The sequence below is a fragment of the Cottoperca gobio genome, chromosome 2, assembly GCF_900634415.1.
Source record: "Cottoperca gobio chromosome 2, fCotGob3.1, whole genome shotgun sequence".
NCBI classification, from domain to species: domain Eukaryota; kingdom Metazoa; phylum Chordata; class Actinopteri; order Perciformes; family Bovichtidae; genus Cottoperca; species Cottoperca gobio.
Window position 1 is genome coordinate 9,744,807 of NC_041356.1, and position 18,127 is coordinate 9,762,933.

Sequence of the window (18,127 nt, forward strand, 5' to 3'; positions counted from 1 at the left end):
CAACCGAGCGCTCCGATAGGCTGAGAGAAGTTTGGGCTGACAAGAAAATGTAAAAACTTTCCAGCGACGTCGGAATTTGCTGAGTTCGGAGTTTGACACGGCTGACAGATGGACAAATCGTGACATGACGACATCCTCGACGTCAACCCGTGGAGCCTCAGCGACGAGAGGGGAAGTCGAATTCTGCTGCGGAGGAATGTGACGGCCTCATTTTCACAGGAGCCTGCTGATATTGATTGGAGTTTCTGATGTCTGTCTGGCTCATTGTATAACTCTCACAAGGAGAGATTCAATATTCCCGACATTGCTGAACCTGAAGCCTTGTTTCCATAGTAACTCTGCTCTCCGTCTCTCTAAACATAGCCCTCCTGACTGACTTTAGCTCTGCTCAGATCATCAAGCACAGCTGAAGAGGAAGATGCGTGGACATGGACAATAATGTTCCTGACTTGAGGCGATGAAACGATTTGCTAGCTTGTGGTTAAAGGCAGCAGAGCAACAGAAGAAGACAACATAAAACAAGATGAAAATAGCCTTTTTATTTTACTGGCGAGCGTTCATCCATCTTCCAAAGAGGAAGATTTACAAGGCGCCACTTGTTGAGGACACTGCCGTGAAGTTTTAATCACAAAGCCCCCCCCCCCCAATTCATTTCTCACCTGCTACTTTTCACCAAGTTTGCAAAATCTTAAAATAGCAGCATCTCTCTAAACAACCTGCTCCATTTCAGCCTCGAGCTAAAGGGGGGGGGGCGTCATAAATCAAGGCTAGCGCATTTGTGACGTTTCGGGGACGAGAGCGGAGTTTGGCTGAATTAGCATTTGATGCAGTTGAGAGTAAATCTCCACAGGTGCAGCAGAGTCCAACAGGGCGCCGCTGATATCACCAGAAACGTACGGCCGTCAGAGAACGCCATTTCTAATACTTAAATGTGTCGTCATTGAAGAATCATGATGCATCTTCATCCACGCAGTCAGAAAACCAACTTTTATACAACCCTCACTAAACCCTCGTTTCATTTCCTGACGAAGAACCTGCTGATGTCTGACGCAACCTTGGAGGCTGCAACACTCTTCCTCTTCTGGCTCCGCTCTTTGGCTTGCTGAGCCGTCCTCTGCGGAGAGAAATGGAACATGATGCAAGAGGTTAAATCTGCAGCGAAGAGAAAAAGCGAGATCAATATATTGAGCATCTCTAGATTAAAGTGTCTGAGTGGTGGCATAAACAGCGAGAGGATCCCCTTATCGGGACGAGCAGCTCTCCACATCAGTTTACACACGTCGACATGTGAAGCGCTTCCTTCCAAACTGACACCCGCTCTCACAAAAATGCATCCGGGCGTAAAAGTGAAGCACATTTTAGATCACAATGAAAGCTCAGTTTTATTCGGAAACCGTGGCTCTCCAATCACGAGAAGTGGATCGTCTGTGATTATGAAATATTGACTGAAGAAGCTCAAGAAGGAAAATGTTCCCAAGGCAACAAATGCTATATATCAAGATGTCATACAGGCACATCATGTGATGCTATTACAGGCAATATATAGCTTTGTGAGGGATGGTAGGACTTTTGATCAATTTGTTTGACCATGTATCACATTACTGACATCACATATGATCCTCTACATGAGTGATGAGGCTCTCCTTTTATATGCGGATAAAGGAGAGGTCCATCCAGCGTGCACCTTCGACGTTAGACAAATTGCTTTTGCCCCTTTGGCTCTAAAAGCTGCGGGTTGTTACGAGTGTTGCACGTACGGCTTTGTGGCAGACGGTGCAGAGCGTCTGCAGGTTGTCCAGAGAGCACTGTCCTCCTCCGCTGTAGACCGGCCGGATGTGGTCGACCTGCCAGAAATCCCCTTCGACCGGAGCGCCGATCATCACATTCAGCTAGAAGCACACACAGAGAGACACAGTGAGCGCCTCAGTACACTGACCACCCAAATTGCCAACAACAAGCTGTGATTGCGCTGCCCTCCCAAACCATCCGTCTATGCTAAAGTTAATTTCTGATGTCTTTAGTAAAGCTCAGCGCTCCAAGTGACCTAAATTGTTATTTTACAGCACACAGAAAATCATTCGTGTTAAACAAATCTCTGCACCGCAGGGGAACTTCTGCAATGCGCTTCACAATAAGAGGATGAAAACAAATAAGGAGTACACATCACAGCGAGGCATACAAGTGGCAGGAAAGTACCACAGGAAGTAATGAGTGCAGAGTAAAGCCTGAATGTGAGCCCGTATGATTGTGAGGGAAAGATCATTTGATGAAAACAATAATTGCACCAAATCAACGACGGTGAACTTTGACTTTCTATTATCCAGCACCATCAGATGCCTCAGGTACAGACAATGTTAACGGTCTACATAATGAGCAGCTGCAGTGAGTACGTATAAGTCTGCCTGACAAAGACGCCACATTGAGGTTAAATAAACCACAGGGAATAACATGCTGCAGAAGGAAACGTAGCGCTAAATGCCAAACTAATGGATTTTTAGCTGTTAATGGATTAATTATAACTAGTATTTTGAATTTGTGGAGTAATACATGCAAACACGACACCATCACGGTCATTACCAATGCTGTGAAAAGGTTAGCATGCTAACACTAGACTATGTACTTCATTATAAATAGAGCTAAGATCTAAATAAAGCGATTATCTCTCACTTATTAATGATGACACGGACGCAGCGACGACTTAGTATTTTATATCGAGCTCAAGAGCTACTGGCTGGCCCTTCCTCTGACCTGGATTGTATCTTGAGAGGACAAGATCACTGAACTCCAGTGTTGCAGAGAGAGAGCAAGTTGACCTGCGAACTGAAGCAGTCTGTTGCTTGCTGCTGTGTTTTTTCGGGGATTCTGAAAAGCAATAGGAACAATGGCACTCGACAGAAATAGTAACAATTGAAGACAGACTAAAAGAGAGGATAGTGAGTAAGCAAGCGGATGAGCAAAAGATGATTGGGAGAATTAGAAACAGAGGAAGAGAGAAGCCTGATGGGAAGAGTTCAGGGCGAAAAATCCATTTTCCAGCTTTGAGTGCTTCTCTGCCGACATTAAGGCAGTGAGCTGGAATTGATCCCAACAGATTTAAAGAACAGGCCTGCTCACAGGGGCAGAGTTCACGTCTCTTCGACACACACACACACACACACACACACACACACACTCCATTCAATTGAATCTGCTTTTGTGCCAAAGCCATGCACCTTGCTGCACCAGACCTCACCACTACACACAACTACATTCTGCTGACAGGCACCTAAAGGCCATAATAAATAGAGAAAATCCACACACACCAAAATACCAATACACACATGGCAGAATGCTGTTGTACACAGACTCGCACACACCGAAAGAGACCCCAAGGTACACCTAAAGACCCATACACACACACACACACACACACACACACACACACACACACACACACACACCAGAACCCCCAGTATGAACCAAAGAATGAGCCTATAATCTGGAGGCTCCTCCACCGCTGCGGCGTCTTATCATTTGGCTGAGTTTGTTTCCTCTAAAGCTCGGTGCATCGATCGGCGCTGATGCTGCTGCCGGAGGCACTGGGAAGGGTGTGTGTGTATGTGTGTGTGTATGAGGGGGGGGGGGGGGGGCGCTGGCTTTGCAGGATAACAGCCAACCAAATCAAACAGGCTTACTGGTTGAGGTCTGGCACTGGGAAAAAAAAATCAATGGGCCCAGCAATCCATTTACTGGGAGCTGGCCCCTTGGAGTGCAGATCAACCTGTGTGTGTGTGTGTGTCTGTGTGTTTTACACAAACACACAGACAAGAAATGGCTTTTTCTTTGCCAGTGATGCATCTAGCGTGTCTAATAATGAAGCTGTAATCAGGTTGGTACTTGCTTAGAATGCTCTGCCATTGATGAAGTAGATATCTTTATATATATATATATATATATATATATATTTATATCTTTCATTTTATCTGTAACAAAATCAATCTCCAACCTGTTTGAGTGACAGCTGCGCGAGCCAAGTGTTCTCCAGCATATCCTTGCGCTGGGAGGGCGGGGCGTCACGGACCTTCAGGAACAGCTCGTGGGCGTGGAGGCCGCAGTGCTGACAGATGCCCTGCTCCGCCTCCAGCACCCGCGAGCGCATGTACGTCTGGCTGGAGCGCAACTGGAACTCCTCCTGGCACCTGTGGGTGGGGAAACAAATGAATCTGCCTTTACATTTACAACACTAACGGCTCTTTAGTTTCAGAGGAAACTCGTTATTGTCTCTTTTATGATTGAGCTGGAAGGAGCACGTCATGCGTTCGATCACATCCAGTTCTAGAGGACTGAAGCATCTCACCTTGACTCAATGACCTGGATTTGTCTCTTGAAAACCACTTAAGGAAATTAAATTTCTACTTTAAGAAAAGGACACTTTCAGTTATAAGAATGTAAGCGGAAAGGGGGCAGCGACACACGGCAGAGAACCATCAGAAAGTTATCATTTATATTGGGGTTTAAATGCAGTGAATTCATCTTGAAATACAGATTAGGAATAGAACCATTATAAATATAGGAGATGCCGTCAGGAATAAAGCAACAAGATGATGTCAACATTATAGTTTTTGACTTTGTTTTGCACAAAAACTCTTAAAGCTCCGAGTATAATTGAATTTTTAGGTGCCAGATGGGTGGGCTTTTGCACAGAGGACAATCAGTACTGGGAAGTTTAAGCAATCACAGACTATTGCTTAAACAAAGTTAAATTAACATGCTTTTTTGTTTTGACTGACATCTTAGCAACGACGGCCTGGATTGTCCCACTGCAGTAAACTCCACCAATCTGGTCACGACCTGGAGGAACCTGACGTGCATCTAAAGCCTCGTGTTTCTACACTCACTATACCTGTGGCCGCAGAAGCGAGTGTCCCAGGCCCCACCGGTGGTAGAGCAGGCTTGCTGGCAGGACAGACACAGCGGGACACCCTCACTGTCCACCGCCTGCAGGAAGCCGGACTCTGACGGCGGCTGCACCTCCACCGTCTTACAGGACTCGCTGACTGGGCTGCAGAGACAATGACACGGTTTTGTCTCCCATTGTAGGAACATATGGTTCGTGTTGCATCCATAAAACACATTTACATAAAAACATCTTTATTTATTTGATCCGACACCAATTAAAATGTGCATAAGATTTGTAAACACGGAGGAAATGTTAAGTTTGCATTGACAGCAAATAATTCTATTGGATCATCAGAGTAAAATCTAATAAAGTAATTTAATATGTAGACATAAAAGCCTCTTTATAAGGAAGAAAGGATATGTTCAGAGTACAGGCTTACTCTTAAGCATTAAATATGTTAAGGAATGCAAATCTCAGATAACCAACATGACTGTAAATGTGTGAATTTAGCAGAAGGCTGGTGTAATACTTACATGTATTGACAAGAAATGACAAAATGCAGTATTCAGGAGTATTTCCAATGTTAGATCGGCCACATAAAAACACTTATATAAATGGATTCATCTATGCAATCTATTCTTCATATCTCTTTGATTCAGGCAGGCACGGCTGCGGCAGATTTCCAGCCCTTTGCACACTTAACTTCAAAGAGATGTTACCTTGACCCTTGCGATAGAAATCCGCCTGTAAGCCAACAGCCAGATTCAATGTCGAGCTCAGTTCTTTCAACATTAGCAGAGCAGCAAACACAATTCAACATAAATTCATGGCGTTTAAAATCCAACATCTAGTGCTTGCTTTGTGTGCTGCAGATGCAGAGTGGATGGACATATGGCCGGTGTGTGTGTGTGTGTGTGTGTGTGTACATGATGGTGATGCATCTGCAGAACATTTCAAGTATGTGTATGCCTGTCCTTTTGGCAGAGGACAGCAAGTTTGGGCATTTGCCATGTTGTCCCAGCAGGGTGCTGGAGCCACATTGGAGGGGACAGATGGACTAAATTCTCTTTCCTCACGGTTTACAATTCAGACAGACAGAGAGGAACAAAGAGCCAGAGAGACAGAGCACTACACAGTGAGATTTAATCATTGAAATGGAGAAGAAATAAACCCTCTAAAAGAGGAGCCTCGCTGCTTCAAAGTTGAGAAGATACCAAAAATTGGAAGTACCAAGAGACAAGTGCTGTGCCAGCAAACATCGAGCGGATGAAAGAGACAGAAATAGACTTTTTACTGGTGCGTCCAAACTGAGGATGGTGAAAGCATGGTACTCACCCAGAAACACATCGTGCGCTCGCAAGTGTTGAACGCATTAAAAGGAAAAATGCAATCAAAGATATTAAAAACATAACGTTAAGTATGATATTTGCTTTACATTTACAAAATAATTAAAATTAATATATGCACAAAGCAAGTGAGCATGTTGGCAGCGCGAGGTAACTCGTGCTTCAAACCTCAGAAATCACGTAACATGCCTTCAGCAAACGGCGCCCAGCCTGCGAATGTTTACCAGCCAGCTCATTTCTGATGCTTCACAGCAGAGCAAACCAAAGGCACGAGAGACGGACAACATCTGACGCCGGTGTCCAGCTGTCAGTCAGCGGAGAGGAAGATTGTATTTTATACATTTTAAAATGACACCAGATGAGTTGGAAATATCCCGTTCGAATGTGTTTTTCATCACCCAAAAGGAACTTTCTTTTGTTATTACGTTCGCTCTTGAGAAATATATTTCCAGAGATACTTTGTAATTCCTCAAGCTGTTGTGTCAGCTTAAAAAAAAAAGCACAAACGTGCACCTTGAAGACTCTTGATATCACACAGACATCGCTGTGTACATATGAAAAAGAGTGTGTGTGTGTGTGTGTGTTTGGTGCAGGTTTCCATAGTGATGTTCCCTCCTGGGGCGAGCTGGTTGCATCTCACCCAGTAGATTGTATTTTGGTCTATATTTACTGTACTAACACACGACGAGTAGCCTTTGTGCCTCTCCCACAAGGCACACGCAGATCTCCATGGAGACGGTTCAGAGAAGGAAAATGAAAACCCCAAAGACGAAGCCACGTGACGACGCACGCCACCTCCATGTGGAGACCGTGAAAGCGCATCGTTAAAAAAACACAAACAAGGCAGGACACGATCAGAATCTAAACACAGATGAGGATTTGTGCACTTGTAATAAATCCAACAGTGCAGCTGTTTTATTGTGTGCTTTAAGACTTAGAGATATATATATATATATATATATATATATATATATATATATATATGAGGTATCATTTAAGACCTGAGGACAGTTTGACCTCTCCTGCCGTGAATATCCACCCACACATCTGCTCTTTCACCCACCTCTCTGAAGCGGGTGGTGCTGCTGAAGAGGCAGAGCTCCTCTTCGTGAAGAACTTTTCCTTGGTGACCAGTCGGACGCTGCCTCCCTCCTGCTGGGCCTTGTTCAGGGAGGCCTGGGCCACCTCGTCTTTACCGAGGTACCTGTGAAAACGGGATGAAAGGAGGATTTGCAGACGTTATATAAGCAAAGAGCTTGAAGAGAGCTGATTCACATGTAGAGCATGGGGGAGTAGGTGCAAGAAGATGGATCCACAAACTCTCTCTGGACGGCATTAGCGCCAGGTAAGATGGGAGATTTGATGTTGCTGGAGCACAGCCGTAATCTTAGTCATCTGGTCGGGACTGCGGTGATCCTGGGACTCACCCACATAAATGTAACACACACCAACACCCACAGAACAAACAGCCTCCGTGCAATGCACCACACTGTGCTGAAAAGCATAAATTCTCACTTCTCTTGCTCATTTTCAATTCTATTTGTGTGCTTATATTCTGTTTGTCCTCTTCCCCTGCTGAATCCTATCACTACAGCTGCTGCAACAATCTAATTTCCCCACAGGGATCTTCAATCATCTAATCTAATCCATCTACCCCGCTACAGGTTTTTATGGCCGCTGTAATACAGATCCTAGGTGTGCCAGTCAGAAATTGCATGAAACACTACATGTCAATTTGGACAGGATTAAAATGACCCCAGGGTGACAAGAGTTGACAGAGAATACAGGAGAGGAGGAGTAGGGAGAGAAAGAAATCTCTCACTCGTTTGTTCTCGCAGGAAGGAAATTGCTGTGGTCTTGAGAGGAAAGTGACCAATCACCAAACGCCCCCAGGTAACATTAAGGCTTTCCACAGAGGGACGATACAACACTCTAATGGTCCCCATTGAGCAATTATCCTTCCTCTGTCCTCCTCTACAGAGAGGTCAGAGATCGGACTCGGCTACTAAACACCAGTCCTGCAGCAGCGAGTCTGCTCTGCTCAAAGACACTCTGGCAGGGAGGACGCTTGCAGATTTTGGCAGGTGAACCAGCTTCTCTTCTATTGTTGTTGCTGTAAAGATTGTTCTCTTGATTAGTCGTTAAATGTCTTGTCTTTAAATATGAATAGGTTATTTAATTGTAGCTGAAATATGTGTTTTTATTCTGAGGAAATGAAATGGCTTCATGAAGCACTCTGCTATTTAAACAGGAAGGTGTAGCCGCTGTTAAACTATGCTGTTAGTATTTCCACTTGGCCCTGCAGGCTATGCTGTGACATTTGTTTTTTAATGCATTTCCACCACTTCCATCTGGACAGAATACTTTCTTTGGGAGGGAAATGGAAAGAAGGTAGCAGGGGGGGGGGGGGGGGGGGGGGGAAATAAAGAAAAGATGGATGACAGGAGGCAGAAAGTGGAGGAGGGAGACACATCAAAGAGGAGAAGTTTCTCTGGGAGCTGAGGGGAGATGAGGAAGAAGGTAAGTCTCCATCAAACACGCGAGCTTCCTTTGCTTCAAACAGTCCCAGCGCAGAGGCTGGATGAAACGAGATACCTTACACTAAACTGGAGTCCAACTGCGCTTCTGCTGTGGGTGTGTGTTTGCATGTTTTTATGCAGGTGACTGCCGCTTCTCCTTATGCATTATACCTTGTGTTTGACCACTAGTAGCGCTATGTGGGTCTCTATATAACTTGTATCATGAACATGCATGATGCAGACATTCGGGTATCAATCGGCGGTGATGAAGAAGCTGGCCAACATGGATGTAAACAACTCAACACGTTCTTTACACGCACTCTCTCTAATCTCCAGCAGGGGGCGACTCCACTGGTTGCAAATAGAAGTCCGATTGTATAAAGTTTATTATGATTTATCACCTCAGCGCACATCGTCAAGTCTTCTTCAACGCAGCATGATGTTCATTTTGTAAATCATGTTCCCATTTAGAGTGAAATAGACGATAAAGCGGCGTATGCTTTAGGGGCGGGGCTTCCTTGTGATTGATAACCTTCAGTGTGTTTCCAGTTCATGAAAGTTAATTGTAACATTTTAGTCGCCTATGATGCAATTAATGCATGTTTAAAAATCAGCTTTGTAAATGTTCTATAATAAAAGAAGCTCCTTCAACACATTATTTACACCTTAAGGACACACACAGCAGTGTTGCAACTTTAAAGGAACAGTTTGACATTTTGTGAAATACTCTTATTCACTTCCTTGCCAGGAGTTAGACGAGAACATTGATACCACACATCCATATTTGTTTGCTAATTTGCGGTTTAACCGGAGGTTATGTATTTCTACGCTGGGAGCAGCAACTTCCTCAAGTCTCCGCTGGTTGCTTGGTAACTGTAGATTCATATTTACTGCACAGACAAAAAAAAAGTGGTGTCAATTCACTCATCTGACTCTCAGCATGAAGTGTGTTTCTAAAAATGTAGTGTTAATTCTAACAAAGAGTGTGACATGTATTATATATAAACATATAATAACCATGACTTCACACACACACACACACACACACACACACACACACACACACACACACTAAAATGACAAAATAATTGGTTTTGGTTCGACTACATCGACTTTAATGTTCATTCACTAAAACTAAATAAAAACAGGATAAATATGATAAAAACTAACAAGGACATTTGACAGACTAAGACTAAATAAAAATAAAAATAGCTGACCCCTCTAACACTAAAACAAATGCCTTTAAGATAGCTTAGCAGCAGTGGATCACCTGAACATAGTGTTCTGCTGGTGGCCCTTTGATGCACAGCTGCAGGCCTGTGGGGGCAGCACCGCCCGACCCTGCTCAGCTGTGTGAAATCAAACTAACGAGCTAATGCTCCGGTCCGGGCCCAGCTGAAGCTGCTCTGACTGACGGCTGCTCTCCTCCCCTGGCCTCAGAGGAAAGCTACATGCACTGAAACATGCAGCTGCAGATCAAAACCAATGTGTATATGTGTACCTGGTAGATGTTATAGCATTATGATGCATATAAAACCCATGAAGACTATAAACCTTCTGTATTTAAAGCTATAATCTTCATTTCCAGACACCTGTGGCCACTTGAGTCCTGCACAGTAAAGGCGGACTCCGCCAGTGAACAACAAGGACTTTATAGAGAAGCAATTACAGAATACAAATACATGCTGCCCATAAATAGTGATGGGCTCTGACTAATGTGTGACTCTTGAGTTACAAACTGGAGGTGTGGGGTTTGGAAGATGTGGGTGTTTATCAGGCAGTGTCTAATATAAGACGCTATAAAAGTTGCATGATGGGAAGTGTAGGATCTGTGTGTCAGGATGTAAATGTATATTTCACCACCCGGTGTGTTGTAGGTAAAAGTAGCTCTCTATAATTACATAAAAATATTCCTCACCTGTACAATGTTATTTTTACTCCCCACTCACTGATACTTGCATGTGTTGCCTGGCAACCAACTTGACTCATGACCAATATGAAAAACCGTGTATGCATATAAATGAAAAGAGAAATTCTTATTCTATTATAACGGCGTATTATAGAAGCAATACGCCGTTTATAGCAGTAATTTAGCGATCAAACATACTTAGGCAGGATGCAAACCCTGATTAAAATCCTCTTAACTCGTATAAAATCACTGCAAATCTCCACGAGGGGCTTATGACGAGAACATCCAGTGTTGAAAACCCAAGCAAAGTGCATTAAGTTGGAAGTAGTTGAAAACCGAGCGTCTCAGTGTTGGGAAGGTGAGCCGTGATCGCCCCGCTGAGCCGAAGCTGGAGCTTGATTGGTTCTGATTAGTGAATAAATCAAACAGGTATCAAATCAAGCCGGGCCAATTGCCTCCTACTCACACCTTGATTAGGTTCATGCACCCAAACACGTTCCCCGGTTGAGAAACACTCTCTCACACACACACACACACACACACACACACACACACGAGTCTACCCTGTAATTGGCAAACTCTCCTTGCCTCCATCCACGCCAGCTGTAATTAGTGTGCCAGCAACAATGCTTGTTTGTCAAAAAACACACATGTACACATACACAGCGCTCATCCCATCCTCTCTTATGCCTCAGCTGACACCCTTTGATACGCCCACACACACACACACACACACACACACACACACACACACACACACACACACACACACACACTAATACTATTCAGCCTTCCATGACGCCTGGGGCAGTTAGTATTTACAAATCTCACACGTTGCTTTCCGGTTTCTGACATAATGTTGGGAAGTAATTCAAAATGTACACTAACTGGCACAATGGGGATGCTAGGTCAAATGACTTCTTACTGAACCGCTCAGAGGGGAAGACATACTCGCTCCCTTGTTACAGTTTACAGATTTCTTTCCAAGTAATAACGGGAAGATTTAGCTAAATCTTTGAAAGCATTTTGATTTTGGATGGTTCATGAGCTTCAAGTCGTGATGTGGAAACAACACAGAGAAGATGTGTTGTGTATAATTGCTTAGCGTTAGCGTCAAAGAGAAGCCAAGCGTGCTGAAACAGTTTGAATCAGGGATTATGTCCCACACTTGCTGCTTCCTAAAACCACTAAAATGTTGCTTTACCTGACTTTCATCAGGGTTAATGCTAATATCTATCTAATAGAGTCACTCTACAGCAACTAACAACATAATACCATATTACAAATGACATGTGTGCATGTGCAATATGTTATTAAAACCCAACATTTACTTTAGTCCGCCATGTTTCTACATCCTGTACCAAATTGTAATTTTTCCCGACTATTCTGACAGCACATGAACGCAGCGTTACTCCCCTGCCCTGATCCGTTACAGTCGCTCTGCTATAATAACCAATTTCTGTTCTTGGGAGAGCTTTAGAGAATGGTTAATTACTACAAGCATGTTATCTCACGGCTAAGTATTTGAAAGTCAAAGTAGCATGTTTCCTTCAAGAACATATTTGCAGCTAGAATCTGACCTCTTGGTGCTGGAGTGCGGGCGTTGGACGGCGGCCAGCTGCTGCAAGCCTAAAGTGGGGCTGTGGAAGAGGAGGCCGCTGCGTTGGAGCAGTTTCTGCTTCATGGCTGCCAGGCTGCTCCAGTCCTGAACGAACCTCAATACCTGGGGGGGGGGGGACACACGACACCTCAATTCATATTCAATTTCAAGATAAAACCGAAACTGCTGGAGCCTTCATCTTCTACACAAGTTGATCGTTTAGATATTAGAGTGTCTTGAAGAACAAAACATCTTTTTTGAAAATACACTTTAGCTGAAAACAAACAATCCCAACCTGCAGAGCGCACACACACACACACACACACACACACACACACACACACACACACACACACACACACACACACACACACACACACACACACTTTCTCAGATAGCTGAATAAAACCCATCAAACCAAGAGAGAGCTGTATACGCTTTCAGCCAAGTCAGGGTTTCAAATAAAATCCACTGGCACAATAACAAATAGCAAACCAAGAACCAAGGCCTAATGGGCAATTTACCGACGTATCATACACTAGAGGAGTGGGTTTTCTCTCCATGGATGATACCTACTCTCACAAGAAGATTATTTGTGTGAAAACAAAACTCAATATGCATTATAAAGGCAGTTTGCACACCCAGGTTTGCTTTATTGATGTGTTTGCAGTTGAATCGTGCAGGGCCGCCCCCTCTCAGTCGATTAGTCGAATAATTGGTCGTTCTGGAAGATTTGTTTTTATGCTAAATGAGCCTAGAATTGTGCAGAAATATTACCATTACTCTTCTTTAAAAGCAGATTAAAAGAATCACAACGCAACAGGATGAAGTGTCTTGAAATCGCGGATATTCCAACGGAAGCTCTCTGAGGTTTGTACCCCCCGGGGGGTCAAAGATGTAATGTACCCGCTCTACATAGACTGGACTGAGATGAAGACTCCGGACGAGCTTTAGGGTTTGAAGGTGGTAACTTTTCTGAGAGTTCATCAAAGGTTAGCCCAAAGTCAAGGAGCGGAATAAGACGTCAGAAGTCGTGACTGAGGAGGAAGAGTGGGATGGTGTGTTCTCCAAAGGTCGGATGGGTTAATAGGAGAGCATCAGACGCTGTGTGGGTGGAAACTGGGCTTTGATTTATCCCTGTGCAGCTGGATGAAGTAGTATGTTAATCATGCTTTTATCTCTTACACACACACACACACACTATGTCATTTTATGCCAGTCGTGGTATGTCAATCAAAACAAAAACAAAGAAGTAGCGTGGGATCATGATGGGAGTTTGTCATGGCAGTCAGCGTCGCCCGGTCAGGATTCCTTCAGTGGTTTTCATTCAGGAGGGTTTTACTGCAGAGTCTCCTCTCCAAAACAAATGTTTAATGTTGAAAATCAGATGTTTTTAATGCTTTTAAAAGCTTAACGTCTTCAGCAGGAAGCAATGGAAAGGGGAGGTTGGTTGCAGACGCAGTAACAGTTTAGGTTTCCTCATCTTTCCATAATATAGAGGATAATGCCAGCATAAACCTGTAAGAGGCGTGTGAGAGGATAACAATGCACACTCTGCAACCTCGCAATTAACAATCATCTTCTCAGAAATGTATTATTCATGTTTCATAGCCTTAAACGCCTCTACTTTTATGCAATATAGATTATTTCAAAATCGTTTATAATAGTTTCTCATAAATTCTTTGACAACATGTTTGCTCGGGCAGCCGCTCTGTACTGAGGGGAGTTTACACATCGCTGCCTCCCCTTCCAAGCCGTGTTGCCGCCCACATTAAACTCCTTGCTTTCTATTGATTTTGATGGACAATTGGAGTGTAACAGGGCGTAAATGATGGGTCAGAGGATGGATGCAGCGCACGCCTTCGTTTTACAAACTAACATAAACAACGTGACAGGTGGGGCGTCTGTCAGCGGCTCTGATACTGCCACGGCAGATTGCAGGATTTAATATTAGCTGTTTGGCGTGCGGGGTCGTTTGAGGCGATGATCCGTCTCCTTTAACGACCGCCATAAAACGGCACTTTCTCTTTTGCTGGTTCCTTGGCTGCCCAAACCCCCATACCGCCCCCTCTCTTTTCTCCTCTCTCCATCATCGCCCAACCCCTCCTCCCTCCCCCTTCAGGCCTGCAGTGGAGGAAGTAGGCGCCCACACTCCACCTATCAGGCTCCTTTCCGCCTCATCATCACTGGTGTCTTTGGATCCCCACACATATCTGATATCTGTTTAATAACCTTGCACAGCCTTGTGCCACATCTTCATTGGGTCAGTGCAATTGCGGAGATAGCCCTGCTGACGGATATCAAACGAAATTATCTTAGTCTCAAATTAAGGTCATCCTTAAAGCACCCTATGGGCTTACTAACTGAAAAAACTTTCCATCTGCACTCTTGAGTATATGTAGAATGTTCCATCATCTTGGAAATGATGTGAAGTCATATGGTTGATATCTTTCTAATCAATCAAAAGAAGGAAATATTGGACATTTTAAAACCTAAAAGTCCGCTCCAGTGGAATTCCCCTTCAAGGCATTTTTACAGTAATAACACATTAACTAGCTACATCTCCAATCCACATGCACACCCACACACATTCATGAATATCAAAGCACACACACACGCACACAAGGACAGAGCCTGGCGGGAAGAGCAGACCTGTATTCGATTTTCCCGGCGCCGGCTGAAGGCCTCGGGCAGGTCGTCCCAGTTGGATAGCTTGATGTCCAGAGGGGTGAAGCTCAAGCTCAACGGAGTCCCGTCCTAACACACGAGGAGACAGAGAGGGAGAGGACAGCCTTAAGCAAAGACATTTGTTACTGCTGCTACTAATACTACCATCACACTTATTAGAGCTACTCTTGATACAATAGCAAGAGCAGCACATTTACACTTTATTGTCAAATATAAAAACTGTGCCACGGAGCATTTGGGGTTGTTGATATGAGCCCTTCATATCGACACTATCCGGTCCACCATATTTTTCTACAGTAGCCCAGAATGGACAAACCAGAGAGGGCCTTTTGCATTTTTACGTGACCTGAAGGCCACCGTAGTTTCTTTAAACTCTTTGAAAGGGATGAGCAGAGGGGTACTCAGAGAGATAAAACACATGTCGAGGTTCTTTGAAGCAGTAAATGGTACACAGTGGCCCCACGACACCAAACACAGTCCCTTCAAGGCTCTTTGAAGTGCCTCGTGTTTTCCTGCCCAAACAGTTGGTGGGACGTGGGACTTGCTGCTGAGTCACCGTTGTAACCAAAGCAGGCAACACAACCACGCACATGCTCAGTGTAGCTCTGAGTGAACGACGACGACGCAGCTGCAGCAGAGTTATTGTTTCACTCGCCTGACAGAGATAAATGTCATGATATTGATGCTGTCACATGAATGTTTCATGTGTCAGAGAAGGTGGGCGTCTTTCTGTTTTCTCAATAACGACAACAAAACAGTTTCTGCTAACATCACTTTGTCATGCAACAGGTGCGACCGTGTCCTTAGCTGTGCTGTAACCTGGCGTGGAACATCATTTGTGTATCATCCGGTTCTTCCTTTGCCCGTGCAGTACGTTTACTGCCAATCAGGGAAGTAGTAACAAACAAACAGACCTGAAAACATGGCCTCCTTGAATTAGGTCGCTAATGACTTTCCCATCAGCCTCAGGTGTACTTTGTGTTTAGTGGCAATTAGCAAGTGTTAGCACACTGACGTTAGCACGGCGCTGAAAGCCCTCGCAGGCTGTAGCCTCGCAGTCTTGTTTTCGAGAGCACATCTGGTAAACATGCATACGAGATTAATAATGTGTAAAAGTGTAGCGGACACGCTGTCACTTCTGAGACATAGAAGCATCACTTGTAACAAAGAAAAGCATAAAAAGAAGTTATTCCCACGATAAATCATGGGAAGACATTTGACCCTGGACGGAACATGTGACAACAGCAGCGGCGCGGCGTGCTCTGCAGCTCCATTGGTATTAAACTACAGGTATTTTCAGCCAAGCAATCAGATTTGTTTTTAATGACCAACTTGCAGAACCTGTATCCAATTACATCTGTCCACACTTTTATTCTTCATCGGTTGCCATGGAGATTCTCGTGGTAGCCAAGGAGCTCGTTAGTGATCTCTCGTCGTCGTTCTAATATATGTACACAACTTTGAAGATAATGCTTCTCTCGTGACAGTTCGCATACATTAGTAACAGGAATAATGAGGATTGTGAAGAGTATAAAAAGCCGCGTGTATCCACATGAATGTACCTCGCTGTGATTATGGGTAATCATATCGCCGCTGCTCCGAGGTACCTGCATAATCATTGTAAAAAATAATCACAATAAAAGAAAATTTTCCCAGTTATTACTGCTTCATTAGCACTAACTACTGGCAATTTGAAGCCTGAGAAGCCAGTTACACTCAGCGTTAACTTCACTCAGACGACAGTGATTGAGCCAAACATCAGGAACATTTTTACAAGAGTAAGGCTGACCGGAGAATTCAAGTTCAATCGGAAATTCAGCTTTCAGAGCCACTTCAGCTGTGGCAGACGGAGAAGACGGGCAGGAGAAAGCATAACGTGTAAAGGTTAATACCTGCCAGCAGCTGACGCAGGGATTTGGAAGATACAAATCAACATTCGGACGGTTTTTTCTCCTGTGCTGTAGCTTCAGTGCACAGAGGCCCACATGTTTATTTGGATTATGGCAAAAATAAATATGATGGAGAGTCAGGGGAACGGTTTACAGCATGGAAACAGGTGTACTATCCTCCCCAGTGACCAGCGTAACAAACATATACATTCATTCAATCAGATAAAAACACAACTGGGTCGTATTTTAAGCACGTAATGTATAATTATATTGTTTGTGTATAAGGTTCCCACAAGTTGCAGCACTTTAGCGACACATAAACGACCCTTATGTTGATCTCAGTAGACGTAATGTAGATACTTCCGCTTTTATATCATCATTTCAGGGGTTTGAAACATAATGAATACCCCAAAATATGGGCAGTCACAGCAGAGGTTTAGCACAACATAATGCACGTCTGAATCATCCTGACGCGGTAAACCCCTCCCCATCTGCTGCTCCTGGTGTTGACATGAAACAAACCTCCCACCCAACACTAGCACCAAGAGCAGCAACAGGGAATCCTTGAATAAAACAAAATGGACATCAAATTCCTAATGCTCTCCATATTTCTCCTCCCAACCCCAGTGACAAACCTTCCTCTGATTCGTGCATTGAGTGGCCCCGTGTGATTTCTACGCCTGGTCCAGGATTATCCCGATGCGACAGCTTTCCAGCCAAAATTCCTACAGTTTATCATTTAAACGACAGCGGGGGACTTTTATCTCCGCAGCTTATCGCCTCAGCCATGCGTACATGACACTTGTCTATTGCCATCAGGGTAATATTCTATCGGTGATTCAGTTCAGCTCTTTGCTCCTCTCCATGTAGAACCTTCTCTTATCTACGTTGGTGGGGAGCGACTCTGATCCCTCATGAATGAAACAAAAGGGCGGTAAGTATCACAATCCGATCAATACAGAGGTCGGTTGGCAAGTTGCACTCCAGACAAGTGTAATCAGAGTCAGACTGCGTCGCAGGAAGAACCACAAAGTCCAATGACACAAGCGTGAAGAGCATTTTACTTGATTATCTCCACACAAAAGCCCCCTGCGAGAGACCGCATGCAGTTTGTTTAAATATAACATGATTGGTTGCTTGTAGGTAAACTGCCTCTGCTTCCCTTTCTGGCTCAGTGTCTTTGTTGCCATCTCTTGGTCAGCTCTTGACGGGGGCTTGTTAGGGGATATCTTCACATTTATGACTGATCTAACGCTTCTTCCCTCAGGCAGGTGTGCAGTGCTCCGTCACTGCTGTT

The 18,127-nt window shown here is 44.2% G+C and overlaps 1 protein-coding gene across 1 annotated transcript in view; it reads right to left on the minus strand.

Annotated features, from left to right (window-relative positions):
- Nucleotides 1-519: 519 nt before the first annotated feature.
- Nucleotides 520-18,127, minus strand: part of zranb3 (zinc finger, RAN-binding domain containing 3) — a 58,004-nt gene continuing 40,396 nt past the window's right edge. Inside the window, 8 exon segments of the mRNA XM_029451294.1 lie at nucleotides 520-1,114; nucleotides 1,758-1,889; nucleotides 2,749-2,862; nucleotides 3,986-4,178; nucleotides 4,883-5,041; nucleotides 7,289-7,429; nucleotides 12,234-12,376; nucleotides 14,906-15,010. Coding sequence (XP_029307154.1) covers nucleotides 1,016-1,114; nucleotides 1,758-1,889; nucleotides 2,749-2,862; nucleotides 3,986-4,178; nucleotides 4,883-5,041; nucleotides 7,289-7,429; nucleotides 12,234-12,376; nucleotides 14,906-15,010 — 1,086 coding nt within the window. The 3' untranslated portion in view covers nucleotides 520-1,015.